This window comes from Silurus aristotelis, assembly GCF_946808225.1.
Source record: "Silurus aristotelis genome assembly, chromosome: 5".
Lineage (NCBI taxonomy): Eukaryota > Metazoa > Chordata > Actinopteri > Siluriformes > Siluridae > Silurus > Silurus aristotelis.
In genome coordinates, this window is record NC_139578.1 from 15,100,733 (window position 1) to 15,119,768 (window position 19,036).

The 19,036-nt window shown below is 40.9% G+C and overlaps 1 protein-coding gene across 1 annotated transcript in view; it reads left to right on the forward strand.

Moving 5' to 3' along the window:
• Nucleotides 1–19,036, forward strand: part of LOC310725761 (uncharacterized protein) — a 72,378-nt gene that overhangs the window by 38,583 nt on the left and 14,759 nt on the right. The window contains exon 2 of the mRNA XM_083540784.1: nucleotides 6,026–7,678. Coding sequence (XP_083396910.1) covers nucleotides 6,026–7,678 — 1,653 coding nt within the window. The remainder of the gene's footprint in view (nucleotides 1–6,025; nucleotides 7,679–19,036) is intronic.

The following is a 19,036-nucleotide window of genomic DNA, read 5'->3' on the forward strand; positions in this document are numbered from 1 at the left end:
CTTTGGGCAACAAAGTTGCATTTTAATGTGCTGTATAAATAAATAGATGTTGAAGACATTAAAAAGACTTAGATTCGGGTTTATAGCCTTTTTTATTTTAAAGCCATTTATTTGCAACTGATTAGTCAATTACCAAGATAAGGTGTAAGAACTATACCATAACAATAGTAACTAATAGTGGTTAATTAAATCCTTCTTCGCTCTATATGAATATATATTTGAACCACTTACACAGTCAAATTAAAAAAATTGAATGAATTGCTTCTTTTTTCCTACATTAAGTGATGCAAAATTGCTGGTAACTGATTTGCATTAATCTCATAAACAAACCCAAATAAACATGTTTTATATATACACATATTGATTTGTACACAATCTATGTTTTTGAAATATTGGTTTATTGTACAGCATTGCAGACAGATTTCCTCTTTGCTGTCTGTGGCGGCGCAGGCTGGAGGCATGCGTCTAATCTTCTTTAGACTGTCTGAGACCTGTTCCATGTCAGCTCACATCTGTGCTCACACACATGATTACACACACACACACACACACACACACACACACACACACACACACACACACACACACACAAACACACACACACGCACACACACAGACATCTTCATTTTCTAAACACAGACACTCACTACCTACCATCTCAGTCTGTCTAAAGAACTGACCTGCTATAGCTCAGCCTAAAAACACAGGAGCGTTCTATTTATGGCTTTTGTTAAATAAGCTGTCTCTTTAATAGCAAGGAATCTTTAATCCAGAGCATCAAAGCTTATGCTATAATTAGGTTACGTTCATACATCAGGGTCAGATCCATTCTTCATTTTCGGAGACATTTCAAGATTTTAAGGTCAAGATCCAGCATAATCTTGATAATCTTTTAAAGCAGCCTTGTACATTTAAAAAAAAAAAAAAACAATATCCAGTATTTATCATATCATAAACATTATATGTACAAATGTTTGTGGACACCTGACTATAAGATTCAAATGTACTTCTTTCTGAAAATCCCATCCCCATTTTGCATTTAGTCCCCATTTGCTGTTTTAATAACCGCTACTCTTCTGGAAAGATGTTCCAGTAGATTTTTGGAGTTTGGTTGTGGAGAATTGTGTTCATTTATCCACAAGGGTTGGAGTAAAGTCAGGTAATGATGTAGAGTTGAGGAGACCTGGGGTGCAATCAGCATTTCAATTCATACCAAAGCAGGCAAATCAATCTTTAATTCGAAATCTTCCACTCCAAACCATGTAAAGGGAAAATTGAATGCTGCCAAATCTGAAGACATTCAATAGAATAGAATAGTGTGCATCCAGCTTTGTGGGGAGGAAACACATATGGCTGAAAAAGTCAGGTGTCCCAATACTTTTGTTAATAAAATGTATTTAAAGTAGATTAGTGATGGTAAATTATTTAATTAACGTAAAAAATAATGAGGATGATGGTAATCAGCATTTTAACGGAAGTTTCCCGCATTAACAGAGATCCCACATACAGTTCTATTTTTTTCGTAGAGCTCCGTTGTGTGAAACAGCCAAAGTATTTTTAGAGCCAGTTGCACTTGTGTTCCTCACAAGCGGTTAAGGCTGCGCTTGATTTCTCTCTCACTTCCCTGCTCCCGTGTGAAAGCCATCACTCCAAATCCGTTGCATTGTGTGTGTGTGTGTGTGTGTGTGTGTGTGTGTGTGTGTGTGTGTGTGTGTGTGTGTGTGTGTGTGTGTGTGTGTGTGTGTGTAGCACGTGGCTGGCGGGCGGCTCTTTGTTTATTAGCATATCTAAATGACAGTGGCAGCACAGAGACTGCAGTAATTAAGGGCACAACAATGGTGCTCCTAATGATGATTGACACACCATTACATGCCATGGGGCGAGAGAGAATCAAAAGTGTGTGTGTGTGTGTGTGTGTGTGTGTGTGTGTGTGTGTGTGTGTGTGTGTGTGTGTGTGTGTGTGTGTCTGTGTGTGTGTCTGTGTGTGTGTCTGTGTGTGTGTGTGTGTGTGTGTGTGTGTGGGAGAGAGAGAGACAGACAGACAGAAAAAGAAGAAATTACAGTAGGGTTACATGAGAGGTTGCTCTCTGAAGTATAAAAGCTTTTGCAAACATGAGCTCATGAAATTCATGTGATGGATTTTTTGTTAAAATTCTTCCAAAAGAGGAAGTCTACTCAGAGCATCTTTCAAATGTGTGTGTGTGTGTGTGTGTGGTGTGTGTGTGTGTGTGTGTGTGTGTGTGTGTGTGTGTGCGTGCGTGCGTGCGTGCGTGCGCGTGTGTGTGTGAGAGAGAGAGAGAGAGAGAGAGAGAGAGAGAGAGAGAGAGAGAGAGAGAGAGAGAGAGAGAGAGAGTATGTTGAAGTGACTGTGTGTTTGTGTATATTTCAAATGCCATCTGTTTTCTTTATACACATTATGCCGGCATATAGACTAATTACTGTTTGCTTGGATCTACTGAAGAGTGTTTTGGCTAAAAACTCCTCCTACATCTCTCTCTATCCTTTCCTTCACACACACATATAAACACACACATGCGTGCGCACACACGCACACACACACACACACACACACACACACACACACACACACACACACACACACACACACGGCCCTTATCCTGTTGCTGTGTTCTCCGAGGGAGTGGCTCTGTCCTCAGTTGCCTGCTCTGTACAGTAAAATATATGAACTGCCAAAGCCCTTACCCTTTATCACTTCTCACATACACAGCCTAATACCCCCCAGGGGAGGCAACAGAATCTAAGCTTTATCTCTCCACCTACAGCGGAGGCACTGTTATGGCCATAACTGCTTACAACTTTATGAAATGTATATCATTTAAGAATGATTCAAATGTGTGTGTATATATATATAGCGTGTGCCATGGCCATATACATCATTCACATAATTATACACCCAGAGGCAATTTAGAGTAGCCAATCCACTTTTGGGGAGGTGGGAGGAAATCAGAGAACTCAAAAGAAACCCACGCAAACTCGGCGAGGATATGTAAAACTCCATACAGAAACTCCACACAGTAACTCAAGCTTCAGGATTTAACCAGGGACCCTGGAGCTCCTCTGCCCACTGTGCCACGCAACCACCATTTACATTCTAGCAACAAAGCTTTGAGGATCAGGCAGTTTTGGGAGAATGTCTTATCAAAATTTTCTGATGCACAATAGTTTTATCCAGTAATCCAAAAATACAGTAGAAGTCTGGTTACTTCTGCGTCTTTGGAGGTGTACGTCTGTTCTTGTGCGATTAAATATGAGCTATTTAAACACTCTCTGTTTATGTGCTTATATTGGTAATGCTCAACCACAAATCCTTTCCATTGGAAAGTGAGGATGTTTAATATAGATTAAGAGCTACAAGAACAATGCAGTGAAATATAAAATATGATGTTCCTCATAACCGTTTATTGTCTGGCCCTTCAATTGCCCTTCCATTATCTTTTAGTACAGTGAAACACTTGGAAGATATATATACTGTGTATATATATATATATATATATATATATATATATATATATATATATATATATATATATATATATATATATATATATATATTACACACATTAAATTAATGCATGGTTTTGCTTAAAAAATACGAGTAGGTACATTTCAAATAAAGACACATACACTGAAAGGCTTCTGGATGGCTCGCCCAGTAGTGTTCAAAAAGCCTTCAGCAAGTAAATTGATTTGATTTAGTTCACAGAGCAGAGAAGGACACATTGGTCTGCACTGAGTTGGATCAATAAAAGCTTTTATGGAAGGTCCACTTGTAAGAGTAATAATAGGATCTAGGCTATAACTAAGATTAATAGCTATGGAATGATGAGGAGAAAACACCAGGTATAAATCATTAAGTACTCCTATTATGTTTAAAATATCTTCATGACAAGAATACACAAATCCACATTCAGTACTGCGATAGACCTATGATTAGAGGTTAAAAAATGACACTCAAACGCAGGATTTATACATGGTGGTATGTCATGGAGATGCTGTCATTTTGTAACACATTGTATAATCTGATTAGCAGTGACTGTACTAGTGTGTGGTTTCTGCATACATGATTTGAATTAAAATGCAAATGGAAACCAACACTCCAAACTACTGCAGGGTGAATCAAAGTGATGTAGTCTAAAAGTCTAAACTTTGTTGTAGGCAAGCGAAGGCCTTCAAGTCAAATAGCAAAAAAAAATGAACCAGAGCCAATCTCATTAGTGACACCAAAATGGCAGTAAGTTGTTGATTACCTATGAGCTAGTATGTGTTTATGTGCGTTTTCCTACAGTTAAAATAATGGAACTGGAAAACAGCCTTTTCGTGTTATCCCTCAAGAGCCACAATTCTAAAGTATGTGCATAGAGATCATAAGGTTTGGGTGGCAGGTCTATGCGCTTTTTCTTATATTACACACACACACACACACACACACACACACACACACACACACACACACATACACACGCACACATGCCTGCTCTCAGCGGTGACAGATGGTGGTGTCAGTCATAATGAGATAAATCCGATTGCTGCCGAATGAAAGATGTCCCTCCAATCCAGAAGGAGGGGGGACGAGAAGGGGAGAAGAGAGCAAGAGAATCGATGTGTCTGTGTCTGTATTGATGTGTTTGCTTAGAGTAAAATTGGCATGGAGGTAAAAATGAGAGAGTGTGTGTGTGTGTGTGTGTGTGTGTGTGTGTGTGTGTGTGTGTGTGTGTGTGTTTGTGTGTGTGTGTGTGTGTGTGTGTGTGTGTGTGTGTGTGTGTGTGTGTGTGTGTGTGTGTGTGTGTGTGTGTGTGCAAACATGTGAGTGAATGAGACAGATAGTACAGCAACACTGAAATGATGGCTGAAGTAATTCATATTCTGTTACACATGCAGACACCCTTCCCCTTTGTCACGTGCTTAGCCCTCACAATCTTACCCATCTAACACACACACACACAGAGCACAGCACAGCAGGGTGGACACTGCAGACAGCTTGGCGATAGAGGGAAGGTGTGTCGCCTGAGTTCTATTGTTTTCAAATCTATGAGAAAACACATCTTGAGGGGAAAAAAGAAAACTGGGTGATGAGAGGTGGAGGAGGAAGAGTGGAACGGAAAGAGTGTGTGTGTGTTTAGGAAGTTGATTACATGGGTCACACCTCTTTTATTCACACACATTTACTGTATGTACAAATATACTGTATCTTGTGTGTGTCTACATAAACTGGACATTTTCTGTCAAAGGGAAACTGCTAAGAATGATTTTTTTTTAATGTGGTTTTCTTTCTCCTCCTTTCTTATGGAATATTACTAAGAAATTGAGGTTTAATGGTATCATGTGGTTACTATTATTAAATAAACTCATTCACTGTACTTCTTTTTTCTTACACAGACTGTATTATGGGTTGTCTCTGTGAATACACTTTCTAGCATGACATTACCCACAGTAGCCTTAGGCCATTTTTTCAATTTCACACATCTTTAACTGGTCTTCATCTGAATTAATCCACTATCACAGTTTTTGACCTCTTCTTTTTTCAACTTGTAAAATAGCTACATCTTTATCTATGCCAGTAGGCATCCTCTCGATGATATGCAGCACAACAGTAAAATCACTCTGTGCTGTTCCTGGTATGCATTTTTGCAAACATATCGGTATCTCAGAATGTTATTAAGTGCTTTATGATTGGCAGATCTTTTTTGTTTTTAATCCACCAAGGGGGCTCTTTAAAGATCTGGGCTATAAAACATGGGGTAAATGTGATACACTTACAAAGGGATGACTGTGGCAGTAAAGGAAGTGGTTATGATAAATGATCTGTATTCTGACACAAATAGAAAGGCAGCTGAGTTGCTGATGTGATCAGTGTCTATTCATCATTGATTATACATCACAAATGTTCACTAACAGCAGTGTGTAAATATGGACTATTAAATGTTTGGTTCATAACTTTACAAGTATAATAAATAGTAATTAAGCAAATGATGTTTCTAATGGTGTTATCTTTTTCTTTCCTAAGATGCCAGGAGTGAAAAGGAAGCTGACTGGAGCCGTTGATGGTGCTTCTTCCATAAACGGGGTCTGTGATACCTCAATGACCCAGGGCAGTGCCAAGCGATTATGCCTTGAGGATGTTACCCTGGCCACGGGTCCAAGTTACCCCCAGCACCCCTTCCCTTCTGGGACTGGGATGGGAAGCCAAGGTACTGGGTTGGAAGGAAACAGACTGAACAGCAATAATGGTTTGGGTTCTCCTTACAATATGCCTTCCAAGCCAAGCCCTGGAGCAACAGCTGTAGGTTCAGGGAGTCTGGCACCTACCTATAATCCAAATGGGAACTCAGCAGCTCCTTCTGTGGAACAGGAGCTTCAAGAGATTCTGGATGAGCTTACAAAGAACCCTGACCCTACTTTACCTGAATTGGACATAGAGAAGATATTGGGGAACAAAGTAGATGAGCAAACAGGTAGTGCTGGAAGCTTTGCACACCTAGAGGGGAGTGGAACTCCTAAACGTTCCCCACAAAGGGCTTCACACCTGGAAGCGCATCTAACCCAGTCCCCTGGTTTTTCCCAGGCAGGCTCTCCCCAGATGGGTCCTAGTCCAACTGGTGCTCCTTATACCTTACCCCATTCATCCAAACCTGTCCCTTCCCCACTTTCAGCATCACCCCTTTCTTCTTCTTCCTCCCAGGGCCAAAATCAAGCTCGATCGCCAATGCTTTCAGCCGCACTTTCCAACAGGCCCACTTCCAGTTGGCGTGAAGTGTCACGTGCCCAGCAGCTTCAGCAGTTGGCATCCAACAGTAAGCATCACTCCACCAGTGGTGCAGGGCCACCATCAGCTCAGACAGGTATGCCCTCACTGGGCCAGCAGGGATCCTCTTGGGCTGGTCCATCTCCACCTTATCGACCAGGGGACAAGCTTCCTAATTCATCCCCCCACCAGCAGCCCTTTAGCCCAGCCAGCAGCATCCAGAGTCCGCAAAGCTCTCTTATCTCCAGCATAACTCCAGCACCATCTGCTGGACCTTCTCCCCCATATAGACCAGAGAAGCTTGCAAGTCCAGCTCTTGCTCAGCCACCTTTTAGTCCGCAAAACCCCCTCCTTCCAGGAAATACTCCATCTGGAGGCTCCAATTCTGCTGTCCAGGGCTCCCAAGCAAATTATCTGAGTGGTATACCCCCAACATCAGGTTCCACCAGGCCATCGCCCCCTTACAGAACAGAAAAACAACACCCTAGCCCAGCTGGTCCAACTCAGCCTGGAACCCAGCCTTCTACACAGGGATGTCCCTTCAACTCACAGAACAGTCAAGCACCCAACATGTCTAGTCAGCTCTACAAAGCCATCACAGCCAGCCAGCCTAACAGTAACAGTCTCAAAATACTCATGCAACAATCACAGACAAAATCTGCCCAAATGCAGCTCAACAAAGGACCCTCCTGCAACATGTGTCCAGAAACTTTCTCTTTGAACAACACCAAGCCTTTGCGGCATTTCGATCCTGAGCCCCATGCTTCCAAAATGGGGACCATTCCCTTGGGTGGATTCCACAATGGCAGCATGCAGTCCATGCCACCTACGTCGGCCACAGGGCATGTGCATCTGCTTCAACAACGCTTGCAGAGAGGGATGCAGGCAGATAGCATGTTATCCCATTGTGGTGAGGTGAGTACTTTCACTTTCTTTGTTCAAGTTACAATGCTTCTTCGAACAACACACTAACAATATATCCTTAATAAAGGACAAGGATAAAGATAACTCTAAAGCTATTCAGAAGCTAATAGAGTAGATACAAGAAGAAATACCAGTGGTCACCTCTGCAAAATTAATTTTATCAGTCCTGATAGGTGTCTTTAACATTAATTGAATTTGAAATGTAAAACATTTCTGGTTTGTCTAGGAAGGTCTATACATTTAATCAAGTATTTAAGACCCACAATAAAAATATGTCTTGACTGGAAGTAGCTACAGTGCCAAAGTTATGCTTTGAAGAGAGCGAGAAAGAACGCAAGATGTCTCAGTACTTTTCCATTTGCTTGCTAAAGTTTAGGTATGCCTGTTTAATGCATACTCACTGGGAAAGGTCATTTGAAATGAGGGAGGGAGGGGTGGATTGGGTGGCACCATGCAGTGTGTCTTGCTTGTACAAGGGGTCATTAAAGATTGTGTATATGGCAGTGTGTGTGTGTGTGTGTGTGTGTGTGTGTGTGTGTGTGTGTGTGTGTGTGTGTGTGTGTGTGGTGTGTGTGCGCACTCAAATAAGGGACTGGTGGATTAGGAAGCATCAGTGGTTAATTGAATGGACAGCAGAACAGAGAGCCGAGGATTGTGAGTTTTTTTTTATGAAAAATAGTTAATTAGCACAGGAGAGCGATTAAAAAGCCAAGACAAAAAAGAGGAAACATTTTGCATTTGTAATGTATGCTGGCCCAGTTCAATTTCCTTATACCAAACCAGAAAAAAAGGTTGTTGATTAGCCTATGTGATATAAACAATGTTATATATACAATGTACAATGATATAAACAAATGTTCAGTTTCACATTATATTATTATATCTCTTTTGCCATAAATGTGTGTGTGTGTGTGTGTGTGCGTGTGCGTGTGTGCGTGTGTGTGTGTGTGTGTGTGGCTTCGTGTCTGTGTGTGTTTGCACAGACTAATCGGAGAAATGATGTGATAATCTGTGTGCATTAAAGAGAGAATGAGAGGGTGCCTCTTGATGTGTGTGTGTGTGTGTGTGTGTGTGTGTGTGTGTGTGTGTGTGTGTGTGTGTGTGTGTGTGTGTGTGTTTGTGTGTGTGTGTGTGTGTGTGTGTGTGTGTGTGTGTGTGTGTGTGTGTGTGTGTGTGTGTGTGTGTGTGCGTGTGTGTTGGACAGGCACTAAAGAGGGAACGAGTGTGAGTGTGTATAGAGTTTCAAAGTGCCGCCACAGCATTGTCTGTCGCAGGCTGGCACTCTGTTTGAAGACACGGTCCACCTCTTTGAGCCAAGTAACCCTCTTTCATCACTCCAATAAAAGATAATGAATTTTAGAGGAGGCGGGGGCAGCACTTTGGCAGGCATGGCTGCAAGCTTAGAGGCCCCTCTGACATGAGGGGAGGGAGAGCAAGAACAAACCTGTTAAGTCTAAACACATATACACACACTTGAACATTGATAGAACTTCTGTCTGTTAGATGCTTATCAAAGGGATTAAAATAAATAGAACATGAAGCAATTTACTTCTATATATGGACAAATCTGCATAGGAAAGGTTAGTGAGAAAATGTTTCTTTTTGCTCATAGTAGTAATCGGTGACATTAAAAAAAATATAGACATAAATAAAATTAGTAAACCCTTGTGGTTGCACCATTAGTGTCAATATTATAGATTAGTTTTACTGTTGGTAATCAAGATTATGTAATTATAAATCCGGTATGCTGTATTGTGTGATTATATATATGTTAAGATCACCTGTGAACATTGTATAAATGTAGAAGTGTGATCTTATTATAACATCAATAATTAACTATTTAAAGATTATATATTTAATATAAATACAAATATGTTAATTGGGCCTGTAGTGTGGCAGGTTGTACTTCCTATTAAGTATAAGGTTTTTTTTTGCCAGTTACGCTATGTACTGTAGTAATGTTGCTATTTACACTACCCACATGAAACTGTTATAGCGTAGTGATGTAAAACTCGATCCACTCTTTAGCAGGATTAAATAGGTCAACTTATATAAAGCGTGTAATGCATACATAAACATTAACACAATGTAATGAAGTGGGGCTATAAAAACTAACATGATTCAGATCACAAGCCGATGACCTCCTCGTCTGTTTACAGTAAAACGAGGACATGAAGAAGAACCGACCCGTTATTGAGGTGTTTTTTTTTTTGTGTGAAAGCTCTACAAGAATGCAGTCGTTTTCCCAGCAGGAGATGCTTTCTCGGATTTGTTTACTGAAGTGGGGATCCCCTCCTCCCTCCTTTCCTCCCTACGTCTTTGTCTGCATTTCTTTCACTCTCTCACACAGTCGTGTACTCTGGCTGAGGTTTGCATGTCAAGCCTGGCGGTTTGCAAAGGAAGTCTGTGCCTCTGTGTGAACAGAACAGAGGTGAGCTTGTCTATATCTGTTCTCTTTATCTCTGTCTGTTCATCTTCATCCCTTCAGGCCTTGAGTGAAATCATAAAGTGTGCGTTCATAAAGTGTGCGTTCTGTTGCTGTTTAAAATATTTTCCATCCATCTTTCACCTGTACTGCATTATTTGTTCTTCTTTCTCAAACTCATTGTTGTACAATGAGTTTGGGGGTGGGGGGTGGGGATGTTGTAGTGTGTGATTAATAGTTTTTATGAAGCTTCATAAATCTTCTGAAGATATTTTTATTTTATTTTAAGATATATTACATTTTTTGCCCCTTCTTACCCTTGACTGTGTACACATTCACTGCTTGTATCTGCTCTGTGTGTACAGTCAGTGTGTTTACAGTTAAATCAGCAGCAACTGTAATATAACTCAGTAAAGAACATTTGCACTGGGTGCAGAGGTGGCACCCAGTGTGTTTATGTGTTAGGCAGTGAGAGTGAGGCTAACTCAGGTGCAGAGAGGACAGAAGTTAGAGGAGGAAGGAAACAAGGACACGTGTGCACGTGCACACACACACACACACACACACACACACACACACACACACACACACACACACACACACACACACACACACACAAACTCTGACCTCAGTTCTCTTTCACCATTTCTAATACTTTATCCCCTACCCCCTTCTCATCCTGTGATTCTTGTCCTCTCTCTCTCTCTCTCTCTCTCTCTCTCTCTCTCTCTTTCTCTCTCTCTCTCTCTCTTTCTCTCTGTCTCTATGTTGATGTCCTTCCTCCAAGGCTAAAAGGGGGAGGGGTTGAGACATGGAGACAGAACAGAGAGAAAAAATATTGCATGCCTGCACCCTCCCCTAACACACACAAATATGCACAAATACACACACAAACAAGCACAAACACACACACATAGAGGCAGACTCAGCAGGGAGTTAAGAGAGTAACCTTGTTTTAAACTCCCCTCAGCTCAAGCACTTTAAACATCTATGAAAAGTGATTTGAAGACCTGTAACAATTTGTGTGCATGTGAGAGTGAGTGAAAGAAAGAAAAAAAGAAGAAAGAAAGAAAGAAAGAAAGAAAGAAAGAAAGAAAGAAAGAAAGAAAGAAAGAAAGAAAGAAAGAAAGAAAGAAAGAAAGAAAGAAAGACAGACAGAGGACTACCTGGAGTAAAGCCACACATTTTCTGGAGTTTAAGAGGTTTAGTCTCAGTCTCACACATCCAACAATATTACACATCCATTAGTTGGCCACCACTATTAACACTCATCTGAAAATGTATTGTAGAACACCAGGAGGTTTTATGTATTTAGTTGGCTGTCCATCAAGCAGGTTAGTAAGGAAGTAAACGGTGAATAGAAATAGGTAAAAGTGCATGTTCATTTAAACACAAGAGCAACTGCAGAGGAGCACAGCATTCTTTTTTTTTACCTCACCTTATCTCAGTGTAGAACCCACACTTTAATTATTTCTCAAGATTACATTTACATTTGTGGCATTTAGCAGATGCCCTTGTCTACATTAAGCACTTTAAACAGGAAACTCACCATGAACATTTACATTTATAACCGAATATGTGATTTGTGACTGGGTTCAAATTGTCAGCATGACCAGGTGCTGTTAATGGTGCTTGGCTTCGTTGCTACTTAAAGTAGCTGATGCAGCAGCGCTTTAGTCCTTCAGTCTTTCCTGCTCTCTCACCTCCTCATTTGTACTGTAAACTCTGCCCACACAGATCAGGTTTCAAACTTTCACCGTCCTGTATCAGCATTGTGCTTGGCATCTCGCTTGAACTGTATAGCCGAGCCGAGTTACCCAGTGTCCTTATGTAGCATAAATGCATTCAGAATTCTATTTCCTGTTTGGATGGTGGATTTCTACTTAATATGTCAATGAAAATGCTAAGTGAGTGAAAATGGTAAAAGACACTGTTGATTAATTATTTTTAGTGGCTATCAACGACTACACATGACCATGACCTATACGTCTTCTTCTTCTATCAGCTGCTCCCATTAGGGGTCGCCACAGCGGGTCATCCGTTTCTTAATTGCTCTGTCCTCTACATCTGTCTCTTTTAAATAAACCACTTTCACCACATCCATAATCCTCCTCTTTGTCCTTTCTCTTTTCCTCATGCCTGGTGGCTCCATCCTCAGCATTCTTCTACCGGTATACCCCATGTCCAAACCTTTTCTCACCTTGTCTGAAAAACATCCTACCTGCATGGTCCCATTAATGAACTAATTTCTGATCCTGTCCACCCTAATCACTCCCAATAAAAACACAGCATCTTCAACTCTGCCACCTCCAGCTAGGCCTGCCAATCAATTAAAATATTTAACTTGTGATTAATCGCAACTTAATCAAACATTTTTATTCGTTCCAAATGTACCTTAAATTAACACATTCAAGTTTTTCATACTCTAATCAACATGGGAATGAACAAATATGGAGGCTTTATGCAAATATATGTTTATTAGTGAAACCAAACTTAACATAGAGAATTGAGTTTTGACATGTTTCTAAAGTCATTAATGTTTTTCAAAGAACTTGTTCATGTCAATTAGACACCTAAAAAAAAACATTTACTTATCTTTCTTTGCACTGAATCAGTTGCTCAAACAGACAGCTTGTAAAAATATTCTTGTAAAGTTTTAAAGTAATTATGGTGTAAATCGACACCAAATTAAAACTTTGGCTCTGTTTTCATCTGTCTGGTTTTACTTGCAGGATTTGTGCATCATGGCAGATTTTGGTGCTTGATTTGAGACTTTGGCGCATCAGTAAAACAAATGTTTAGTGATTTAAAAAAAATCGGTAGAGTTTATTATCATTTTTATATCTGAGTAATGAAAGCACAACGTGAATTAATGTGCATTGTGTTAAAGGTTTTAATTTCGGCTCTTTTCTATTTATTTAATTATATTTTTTATAAAAATGGTCAAACAAAAATGCGCACTGCATTAATCGCCTGTTGTTAAAATTAGTGCCGTTATTAACGAGTTATTTTTGACCGCCCTTTATATATAATACAATCATTAATATACAGTGATTGTGAAAGTAGGCAGCATCATGTGTCTGTTTCCCTTTTTGATTTTTGTCTCCTTTGATAACATACTTACATTAATGATGTCATGATAATTATTTCATTGCATTTTATCCAACAGACGTACACACTAGTTGTATCATTATGTAGGTGGGTCCTTTGTAGGCCACTATAGTTCACTGCTTTTCAAAGGATAACAGAATATAATGGGGGAAATAAATCTGAGAGAAAGAGAGAAAGAGATCCTTCGTTGCTGAGAAAAAAGAACGTGTAAAGGAAAGCCTGAGAGAGGAACAGAGAGGGGGCGGATGTGCAGAGACAGACAGAGGACAGGCAGACTGAACAACTTGGAGACTGACTTCTGGCACCTGGTTCTCTCTCACACACACACACACACACACACACACACACACACACACACACACACACACACACACACAAAAGCATACACACTGCAATTCACTAGGGTCCTATTATTTTATGATCTGGATAAGAAAGATTGCTTTAGCATTTACTCTGGGAATTTATTTTTGCTTCACTACATTGAAATTCATAATATCTTCCTCACTCCACTACAGTTCAGAAAAACATCTCTTTCTACTCTGATGTGAATACATATATTGTGTTTAAATGAAATAGGAAAATGGTAGCTCAGTGGCTAAGATGTTGCATTTCTGAAAGTGGCATTGAGTTTAAATCACAGCACCTCCAAGCCACTGCTGTTGAGCCTCTGAGCAAAGATCTCAACTTTCATCTGCTCATAAATGAATTAATTGTAAGTCATGCTGCCAAATGCCATGAATGCAAATGTAAATGTAAATGAGAACCTGTCTCGAGACCACAACCACAGCCTCACGCTTCTCATGAGAGGTTACGTGGTGTGAGCGTACTCTCACTGTGTGCCTGTAAAACGCTCTCCTCAAAAAGATTTGATGTGCAGGAGATTTGAACCAAATCTAGTTCTCCGAGATCTTATTATGATAACTATGATGTTTGCGGATGATATTGTTATTTGTGGTGAGAGTAGGGAGCAGGTTGAGAAGAGCCTGGAGAGGTGGAGGTATGTGCTGGAGAGAAGGGGAACGAAAGTCATTAGGAGTAAGACAGAGTACATGTGTGTGAATGAGAGGGAGGGCAGTGGAGGGGTCCGGTTGCAGGAAGAAAAGGTGGAGAAAGTGGAGGAGTTCAGGTACCTGGGGTCAACAGTGCAAAGTAATGGAGAGTGTGTTAGAGAAGTAAAGAAAAGAGTGCAGGCAGGGTGGAGTGGGTGGAGAAGAGTGACAGAAGTGATATGTGATAGAAGGGTATCTGCAAGAGTGAAAGGGAAAGTTTATAGGACTGTGTTGAGACCAGCGATGTTGTATGGATTAGAGACAGTGGCATTAAGTAAAAGACAGGAGGTGGAGCAGGAGGTAGCAGAGCTGAAGATGTTGAGATTTTCTTTGGGAGTGATGAAGATGGACAGGATTAGAAATAAATTTATTAGAGGGACAGCACATGTAGGACATTTTGGAGACAAAGTGAGAGAGGCCCGATTGAGAAGGTTTGGACATGTGCAGAGGAGGGACATGGGTTATATCGGTAGGAGAATGCTGAGGATGGAGTCATCAGGAAGGAGGAAAAGAGGAAGGCCAAGGAGAAGGTTTATGGATGTGGTAAGAAAAGACATGCAGGTGGTTGATTTAATAGAGGCAGATGTAGAGGACAGAGTAGTATGGAGACAGATGACCCGCTGTGGCGACACCTAATGGGAGCAGCCAAAAGAAGAAGAATGTACATTCAAAATCAACTACTTCTCTACTTGTGCTAAAGTAGAAATTGAAAAGGAGCGCTTTTACTTTTACAGGAGCTACATTAGTCAAGTACAGGAATGTTGCACCACTGTATATTGAAATGTGAAAAAGTCTTAGCACCATAGTATCTCTCTCTCTCTCTCTCTCTCTCTCTCTCTCTCTCTCTCTCTCTCTCTCTCTCTCTCTCTCTCTCTCTCTCTCTCTCTCTCTCTCTCTCTCTCTGTTGTGCTGTTGTTCCTTGTTCCTGTTCCTGTTTATTCTACACGCATACTCCAACAGTGTCACTCTGACCCTCAGACACTCACTCAATACATTTATATAAGTATATTTGTGTGTGTGTGTGTGTGTGTGTGTGTGTGTGTGTGTGTGTGTGTGTGTGTGTGTGCGCGTGCAATTTCATCTGAGTTTTAACAAGCCTGTAATTTTATATATCCTGTCACAGAAAGGGCTGCAGTAGAGCTACGCTTTGTATTCATACTTCATGTACCACACAAAGCTGAAAGGTCAGAAGGAGTTCATATCAATTAATCCTCAGCTTCATAATGAATGGCTCAGTTTTATTTCTTTACCAATATTATTTTTTGAGTAGTGTATACTTTGTGAGTGTGGGTGTGTGTGTGTTGGGGGGTACTGTTATTACTCTGTTTTGATTGAGTCACTGATGTGGTAATTTTGGACATAAGTTTTCATTATAATGAACGAGACATTTTTTTTCTATATTTACATGGTGTTTTTTGCTTTGTGTGTATGTGTGTGTCCTTGCTACTTATGGGGCCATCCATCAGAGAGTCGAGATTGCTCTACTGCTGCATTTGTTCTGCACGAAGGCACTTTCCTGACAGGAGCCATCCAGTATTCAAAGACACAAGCACACATACATAGACGAACACACATACACACATGCAGTTTCTCCTGTGTTAGCTCCTGATTCAGTCTCTTTTCTGCATGCTTCATTGAACATCTGCAGGTTTGTTTCATCTCCCTTTCTCTCTCTTCCTCTCTCTTCCTCTCTCTCTCTCTCGCTCTCTCGCTCTCTCGCTCTCTCTCTCTCTCTCGCGCTCTCTCTCTCTCTCTCTCTCTCTCTCTCTCTCTCTCTCTCTCTCTCTCTCTCTCTCACTAACTGTCATATTTTCTACCCTTCCTTCATTCTGCCTGACAGGCACTCATTTCTTGTTGTCTTTCCTTGCTTTCTATCAGAAGCCTTTTCTGAGGCATCCCACAGAGTGATGGATAGAGGGCAGAAAAAGAGAGAGAGAACGAGAGAGATGGCAAGAAAAGTGGTGAAAATAAATGAGTTTTCAGTCTGCTGTCACTCGATTTTTACTGTATGTATTTATTCTTCGAAACTGTTACTGGACTGGGAAGTAGAGTGTATTTTGTGGTTAATGTCACTCTGCCCTAAAACAGGTTCTATGAAATAATGCTTAAATTTAATAATGCTTCCTCACCTCATCTTCATCAGTACTTGACTTTACTAACACCCTTGTTGCTGGATGAGAACAAATCTCCACAACCACACTCCAAAATCTAGTGGAACATCTTCCCAAAAAAGTGTAGATTATTAACAGCAAATGGAGACTAGATGTGGAATGGGATGTTCAAAAAGCACATACAAATGTTACGGTCAGGTTTCCATAAACTTTTGTACATATAGCAAATATCAATATCAAACAAATATCTAACAATCACACACACACACACACACACACACACACACACACACACACACACACACACACACACACACACACACACACATACACACACATATACACACACAAAACACCATTTTCTGTAAAACACAGTGTTCTCCCACATAAGTTCTTATTGTTCTGAAAGTCTTTCTGAAAGAGTGGGGAGAGAGAGAGAGAGAGAGAGAGAGAGAGAGAGAGAGAGAGAGAGAGAGAGAGAGAGAGAGAGAGAGAGAGAGAGAGAGAGAGAGAGAGAGAGAGAGAGAGAGAGAGAGAGAGAGAGAGAGAGAGAGAGAGAGAGAGAGAGAGAGAGAGAGATGTGTGCAGTGCAGCAAAGGTTCAGTCATAACATCATGTTTAGTGTTTGGCAGTTCTGAGTGTGAGGTCATTGACTGTGGGTAGTCTCCATATTGCATTCTTATTGGCTCAGAAAGAGACCGGGGTGTGTCTGTGGTCAAGGAGTCGAACACAGGATTTTGTGTGTGTGTGTGTGTGTGTGTGAAAAGGAATCACACAAGCATGTTTATTTCTCACACCCTTGCTATATGAGCATATGGACAAAAGTAGGCCATGCATAATTAAAGAGTTTTCAAACAAACAAAAAAAAAAAGGAAAAAAGGCATTTCCTTTGGAGAAAATGATTGATTCATCCAACACTCCTCATGTCCTCTCTCCAGTAAAGCACAAGCGCGTCTCTTCGATAATTGCCGTAACGACCTATTTAGTCATTAAATTGCCGTATTCAGGATGAGAGTGCTAATAAGTGCATATTTGATTGTCTGTGAGTGCCTGCTGAGTCGTTGGGATGAGTTCTGGCGCTCAGTATGAGGATCTAATGCGATAATGGGATGGGGCAAGAGAAATAAACTGACAGAGATCCAGTACTTATCCTTTTTTTCCGCTCGATGAGAGAAACGTGTCTGAGAGCGAAGTGAATACGGAATGTGTAGAGTACTTATGTATTTGGACATCTGTCAGTCTTCACCCGGTGGGTTCAAAAATCTTAGACCTTGGCATGCAAAATCTCCCAACCAATTTACCAAATGAAAGCGTGTGTGTGTGTGTGTGTGTGTGTGTGTGTGTGTGTGTGTGTGTGTGTGTGTGTGTGTGTGTGTGTGTGTGTGCTGCTGCTGCATACTGAACACTGAATCACACAACGAGAAGGAGAGAGGGAGAGAGAGAGAGAGAGAGAGAGAGAGAGGGAGAGAGAGAGAGAGAGAGAGAGAGAGGGAGAGAGAGAGAGAGAGAGAGAGAGAGAGAGAGACCGAAATATTTTTCAATCACACATTCTTCACAATGAACCTAATTCATTAAAGGCTGCTATGCTTTATCGAAGGAACAATGGAGGAGAAAAGGGCACAAGAGAGAAAGGAAATGGGAGGGAAGGTGAAAATGTACTCAAAACAGACAGAAAGAGAGATAAAGAAGGGTAGAAGAAAGGGTGGAATTTTGATGGGGTAGTTGGAGCTACAGGGCTAGCCATGGCCTTTTTTTGTTTCTCAAAACAGAGGGGTCCAGGATTTCCTCGTCTTCTCTTTACTAATTAGACAGAGGTGTCAAGCAGAGATTTGTGTGCACTGCTGAATCTGCTGTCTATAAAAAACACACACACACACACACACAGAGAGAGAAAGAGAGAGATCTACAATGGATTGCTTGTTTTTTTATAGCACTTCCTTCCTACACGGCACAGCAAAAAAATCCAGTGTTGGATTAATGACTACTGAGTTAAATTAACAGCCAGAGTGTTGAATCCAGTCTTTTGCGGTTCACACAGAGAAGTGATTGTGAAGAGTCTCTTTAGTCACCAGTCTCACAAAACAGATACGCTTCCATTTTCACTCGACGTCATTTTAACAACGTGCATCAGATCTAGTTTTTACATGCTTTTTGGTACTCAGCATTACTGATACTCATGTAACCTACTTAGTAATAAAAAAATCTGGTGTCATTAAAGAGCTGATTTAAACTCCGGGGTTCTTCCTCATTTTAATCTGGCCTAATTCCCACCCACCACTCAGCTCTCCCCAGTCACATGATAGGCAAACAACTGAGTAGTAAAGGCTGTAAAATGTGCTTCCTTTGAGACAGCATAACACAGAAGACAATTGTCGACCCTTTTCTACATACTTAAGGCTAGTGTCACCTGCGGTTGGCTAGTGTCAGGACCGAGATCACTCAGGAGCCAGTTACACTCCATAAGATTTGGATGTGCTTCCCATCTTATTCTGAAATATGTGGAACCTGTGTGGAACATCCCATTTCACATGTAGTCTCTATTTGCTGTTCTGGGAAGGTGTTCCACTTTTTTTTGGAGGGCGAATGTGGAGATTTGTGTTCATTCAGCCACAAGGGTGTTAGTAAAGTAGGGTACTGATGTAGGGTGAGGAGG